The sequence below is a fragment of the Doryrhamphus excisus genome, chromosome 1 (assembly GCF_030265055.1).
Source record: "Doryrhamphus excisus isolate RoL2022-K1 chromosome 1, RoL_Dexc_1.0, whole genome shotgun sequence".
NCBI lineage: Eukaryota > Metazoa > Chordata > Actinopteri > Syngnathiformes > Syngnathidae > Doryrhamphus > Doryrhamphus excisus.
The window spans coordinates 34,872,054-34,878,053 of NC_080466.1; the positions used below are offsets into that span (position 1 = coordinate 34,872,054).

The following is a 6,000-nucleotide window of genomic DNA, read 5'->3' on the forward strand; positions in this document are numbered from 1 at the left end:
TTGATTTTTGATTTTGAATTCAGGCAGTTTGAAGGTCATTCATTCATTCTTTTTCTACCGCTTATCCTCACAAGGGTCGCGGGCGTGCTGGAGCCTATCCCAGCTGTCTTTGGGCGAGAGGCGGGGTACACCTTGGACTGGTGGCCAGCCAATCACAGGGCACATATAGACAAACAACCATTCACACTCACATTCATACCTATGGACAATTTGGAGTGGCCAATTAACCTAGCATGTTTTTGGAATGTTGGAGGAAACTGGAGTAAATCGTTATCGTTAATGGGCGAGTTCTAGGGTACAACCGATATTGCATTTTGATGCTTATATCAAGCTGATTATTATCAGACATTCCTAATTAATTATTGTACAGGCTTTTTGGATCAGTTTTTATTAAAGCGTCTCATTTCTGCAGAAAGGGTTAGGGACGATATCTGTCCTTCACACACTTTGGATGTATCATCCTTTCGCTCATGGAGCTCCTTACTGTAGCGAGATGTGCAGTGACGTGTAGAGAAGCCTGCTTTTATGCATATATGTTCATAAAAAGCAGCAACTTCCAATTAGAGTGCATTAGAGTGTGATAGATTTTCAGTACTATTGCATTATTATTATTATTATTATTTTTATTGCACTATTGTATTTTGTTTACTGAAATTCCGCATTTTGGTTACTGCAATCTTGTTACTGTATAAGTTATTGTTTTTGATGTACATATATTTACACTTATTTTGAACAGCACCTGCCACTTTTATATTTATATTGTTATTCCTTGTTTTATTTTTATCCTTTTCCTTATTCTTATTTTTACTTTCTACAAAATGCTCCATGAAGTTGCACTCAAATTACGTTGTATTCCCGCGACCCTCGTGAGGTAAAAGCGGTAGAAAATGAATGAATGAATGCAAAAAATGCGACTTATGTATGTTTTTTTCTACCTAATTATACATTTTTGGCATTGTGCAACTTATACTCTGGAGCGACTTATAGTCCAGAAAATACGATATGTGTGTCTTGCTCAGATGTCCTCTGGAAGCTGGCCTCCACAGCAGCAGCAAAGTGAGCATCTACGAGTGTGACGAAGGCATGGAGCCTCCGGCCTTCTGGGAAGCTCTGGGCCACAAGGACAGGAAGGCCTATGACTGCATGCTGCAAGGTAGTGATTGGGAATGATGCCCAGTGGGATACATTGTTGTCATGTGCAGTCATACATTTCTAGTTGATAAAAGGAGTTGCTATTCCTTGTTGTTCCTTTTCAGATCCGGGAAAATTCAACTTCACTCCAAGACTCTTCCAGTTGAGCAGCACATCAGGAGAGTTTGTGGCTACAGAGTTCTTCCACCCGTCCAGAGCTCCAGACATTGTCAGTTCGCTGCCCTTCCTGCAAGAAGAGCTCTACAATGCGGCACAACCCGGTGAGGCCCAAACATGAAGGTTCTCCTGGTTTGGAAGATAGACATGTTGGACTAAAGAGTCCGGACCGTGTGATCCACAGCGTTGTTCCTAGTGGACAACTTCCATGAGGTCTACCTGTGGCAGGGCTGGTGGCCTCAGGACAGCGAGAACACCGGCTCGGCTCACATCCGCTGGGATGCAGACAGGAAGTGTGGCATGGAGACGGTGCTGCAGTACTGCAAAGGTACTCCGTTTTTATCTGTCGTTGAATGAGAAGGGTCGTGTTTAAAAACTGTTTCTTGCAGAGAAGAACGACAAGAATCCTCAGAAGTCCTACCTGATCCACGCTGGACTGGAGCCGCTCACCTTCACCAATATGTTCCCCAGCTGGGAGCACCGGGAGGACGTTGCTGAGATCACTGAGAGGGTCAGTAGTACGCTTATTATATGCAACTATAGTGATGAATAGTTAGTTGCACAACAGGGTGGCACGGCGGTCAAGTGGTTAGCGCACAGACCTCACAGCTAGGAGACCAGGGTTCAATTCCACCCTCGGCCATCTCTGTGTGGAGTTTGCATGTTCTCCCCGTGCATGCGTGGGTTTTCTCCGGGTACTCCAGTTTCCTCCCACATTCCAAAAACATAAATAATAATAATAAAATATAATAATAAATACAAATAATAAATATATATATATAAATATATACTTTTGTTTTTGCTTCCCTCAAAGTCAAAAGAATTCAAAATTATGTATTAAAAATATAATACATAATCATAATAATAATATATTATTTATTATAAAATATATAACATAACAATAATATTAATATGTATTATTATATTATTGATTATGGATTATTCTTATTGTTATTATTGTTGTTATTATTGTTATTTTTTTTTTTTATTATTATTATTAGGGTTAGCGAGCAAACCTCACAGCTAGGAAACCCGAGTTCAATGCCAACCTCGGCCATCTTTGTGTGGAGTTTGCATGGTTTCCTCCCACATTCCAAAAACATGCTAGGTTAATTGGCCACTCCAAATTGTCCATAGGTATGAATGTGAGTGTGAATGGTTGTTTGTCTATATGTGCCCTGTGATTGGCTGGCCACCAGTCCAGGGTGTACCCCGCCTCTCGCCCGAAGACAGCTGGGATAGGCTCCAGCACCCCCACGACCCTTGTGAGGATAAGCGGTAGAAAATGAATGAATGAACATCATGAGGTTGCCACAGCTCTTCATGCCGATGTGTTTTTTGACCTGCCGTTAACTGGAGAGCCTAGCGGTGGCTTGATTTTGTAGATGTAAACAAAGTTTAGGACTCGGCGGTTGACTGAGGTTAACATTTTGCAGGGCATGAACAGCAAACTTACCTGCATGTTGTGTTTTTGTCGTTGCTGCAGGAGGCGGAGGTGTGCAACCAGATCATCTTAGTGGAGGATGTGTTGGCCCGCCTCAGTCAAAACACCTTCCCTCTGGCCCAGCTGCAGGCCCGGCCTCTTCCCGAGGGCGTGGACCCGCTCCGTCTGGAGATCTACTTGTCTGACCAGGACTTTGAGGTCAGGTCTATTTCTCACTTACATGTTTCATTTTGTACAGTGAAGTTATGAAGGGTACCATTATTAGCACTTAGCGCGCAGACCTTACAGCTAGGAGACCTGTTTTCAATCCCACCCTCGGCCATCTCTGTGTTAGAGAGTCCACATTCTCTTCCAGCTGCCTCTTCTTCTGCTCAATGTTCTGCAGATACTCACTTAGGGACTTGATTTAACCAATTAACCTAGCATGTTTTTGGAATGTGGGAGGAAACCGGAGTACCCGGAGAAAACCCACGCATGCAAACTCCACACAGAGATGGCCGAGGATGGAATTGCACTCGGGTTTCCTAGCTGTGAGGTCTGCGCGCTAACCACTCGACCGCAGTGCAGCCCTTCACCGAGCAATTACATTCAAATATTGCATATTTCAGGTTGAGATTTCAGGTTCAGATTCATGCTAGTTTGGTATGTTTTACCAAATAAACACCATAACACTACGGTCAACGGTCAATCGGGCAACTGTAATTCAGCACATTTTATCCTGTCATTGAACGCCTCATTCAAAAACCATCCTAACGTCATTCAACTCTCACTTTGCAGACCATGTGGTAGGTGGATGGAGGTAAGATTAGATATCATCGTCTTTCTCCTCGCTGATCCACTTTCAATTTTCACTTATGGTGGTGGTGGTGGTGGTTGTGGTGGCGGGGGGGCACGTTTTTGTGCATGTTTGCACTATTACCAATGTTGAGATTTGGGAATGAAGAAGGAAATGCCCCATGGGGGGTATATTTTGGTGGTGTTTTTATATACTAGTACTGTTCTTATATCCAATCTTGCACTACACTCTTTTTCACGCTCACCTTCCTCCCGAATGAATGCCTTTTGTTTTCAAAATCACTGCACCCCGGTATGAGGTGAAGCATGAAAAGTACAGTATATTTGGAAATGTACAGAATCAAATAAAATAACACGTCACACTGCTGCAAGTATTTTCTCCCACATAAACACTGGAATGAATATGAATGTTGGCTTGTATCACTTTTGGAACCATTGCATTGAATCGTTGCTGTCATTTTAGACCCATACTCATAGTATAATTATATACAATTGTGTTTTTATTGTTTTTAACAGAGGAAAAACAACAGAGAACAAGCATAACAACATTTACATATGATATTGTTGTACTGCATACCGATATTTTATACATTAGAAACTTTTCTGGCATTTCTACGGATTAATCTACTCAGAAAACATCAAAGAAATTATGAAAAAAATACTGTACATGGTTTTGTTTTCTTTGAACGTTTCTTAAATGTCATGTTAAATGTCATTTGATGCAATTGTATTTCCAAAATTCTAAGTTCAAAGATGTTTTATTGTGCAGAAGAATTGAGATGCTTTCTCGCAAAGTACATTGGAGCTAGTTAGAATGAAAACAATACAAATACTAAAACTAAAAGTAAGAAAAATAGAATATACTGTATATATACAGTACATGTCCTTTGCTTATTTGTCTCGTGTCCATTGCGTCCGTTGCAGGAGGCTTTGGAGATGACGAGAGAGGAGTATGAACGTCTACCAGGGTGGAAACAGGTGAACTTCAAGAAAGCCAAGGGACTGTTTTAAGCAAGGTTTGACTGAAGAATGAAAAAGAAGAGCACTAAAAGACATGAAGAGGTGGCGGAAGTTTTCATGAAGACTGGAGATGTACTTCCTGGTCGGTGTTAGGACATGTTAATCCAAGACGCGGACTCGAGTCTGTGACTTGGACTTATTTGATGTTATTGCCAACATTGTGTTCAACTGTTCAACAGCAGTGAAATACAGTTTTGAATGCCAAAGGCGTTCATTCTTTTCATGTGTGGATACTGTACATGCTAAGCGAACAGTAAATAGCCAATGACAATGTGATCATTACAGGTGGAAGAGACTTGAGACACGACTTGTCACCAAAGACTTAGACATGACTTGGATTTTCAGAAAAATGACCGCCTGAGGCACCTCCAAACACTGCAGGACGCTTGGTGTCAGAGTACCATCCATGCTGTGCTTTGTGTGCACGTCAGCTTGTGTGTATATGTTGTGAGGCCGACGTTGTAATTTAAAGGTTTGATGGTGTCCAAGAAGCTTGAGGAATCTGTATAGTGCCTTTTTGTGTTTTGTGTACAGTTTATACAAAGAAATTCTAGTGGGTATTTTCAAAGACTTTCTTTGGGATAAAAAAAAGACAAAGAATCCAAACTTCTCTTGTGTCATTAAAGCACTTTTAATCCTATGACAGTTGCCTGATGGGTTTTATTTTTACATCAAAATATGTATTATCCAGGTAGTCTGAAACAGTATGCATCAATCATCATTTTGTGTCGTTTTTTAACCAAATTTAAGCACTTCTGACACCACCAAAATTATAATATTAATTAAGTAAATGTAATTAAAATGTAATTAATAAAATTAATATGTGATATTTTTAACTGGTTTCTATTTTTTTGTAAAGAAAAGTGAACGTATTAATTGTTTATTTGCACCGGAAGTGTGCCGCTCGAGACCCGGAAGTTTGCAATGTTGTAGCCATAAATACAACCGCAACTTTATTAGCGTTCTTTCTCTTTCCTGTCTACGCTTGTGTACGCACACCGCGGTCTCTTGAATGGTGGCCGAATTCCCTTATGGGAGAAATTATTACACGGTATTGTCCATTTTAATCTTTCTATTACCTCCTAATATGTTATTTACTGCAGACCGTGGTTATTTGTGAGGGGGGTTTACGTGCTAATGTGTTCAGTTGTTGAACTGCCTTGCTAGCCGACCTCGTGGTGTTAAGCCGATGTCGCTTAACAGTCTTCGAAAAATACCTGTACAAAATTAGATTTTCACTTTTATTAGTACAGTTTAACGTGTACACACGTCCCCTAAAAACTATTTTAGACTGTGCTTTTTGTTTTTAAATTGTACTAATGTACGTCAATCAAACCTTGAATGATGAGTTGCACGTGAGTCCGTGTTTCACCTGAATCTGATGATTATTATTCACTGCACTGATGGGTTTGATGTCATGTAAGATGGTAGTA

General features: G+C 40.6%; 1 protein-coding gene across 10 annotated transcripts in view; it reads left to right on the plus strand.

Annotated features, from left to right (window-relative positions):
* The window catches only part of LOC131126946 (supervillin-like), a 45,169-nt gene extending 39,756 nt beyond the window's left edge, over nt 1–5,413 (plus strand). For 5 of the 10 annotated variants that reach the window (XM_058069440.1, XM_058069441.1, XM_058069433.1 and 2 more), the window contains 6 exons: nt 1,020–1,153; nt 1,257–1,412; nt 1,493–1,636; nt 1,698–1,819; nt 2,795–2,950; nt 4,472–5,411. In XM_058069440.1, coding sequence (XP_057925423.1) covers nt 1,020–1,153; nt 1,257–1,412; nt 1,493–1,636; nt 1,698–1,819; nt 2,795–2,950; nt 4,472–4,558 — 799 coding nt within the window. In that variant the 3' untranslated portion in view covers nt 4,559–5,411. Of the gene's footprint in view, nt 1–1,019; nt 1,154–1,256; nt 1,413–1,492; nt 1,637–1,697; nt 1,820–2,794; nt 2,951–3,529; nt 3,552–4,471 lie in introns of all 10 variants that reach the window. The other 5 variants (XM_058069439.1, XM_058069435.1, XM_058069436.1 and 2 more) reach the window with 4 other exon arrangements.
* The last annotated feature ends 587 nt before the right edge of the window (nt 5,414–6,000 follow it).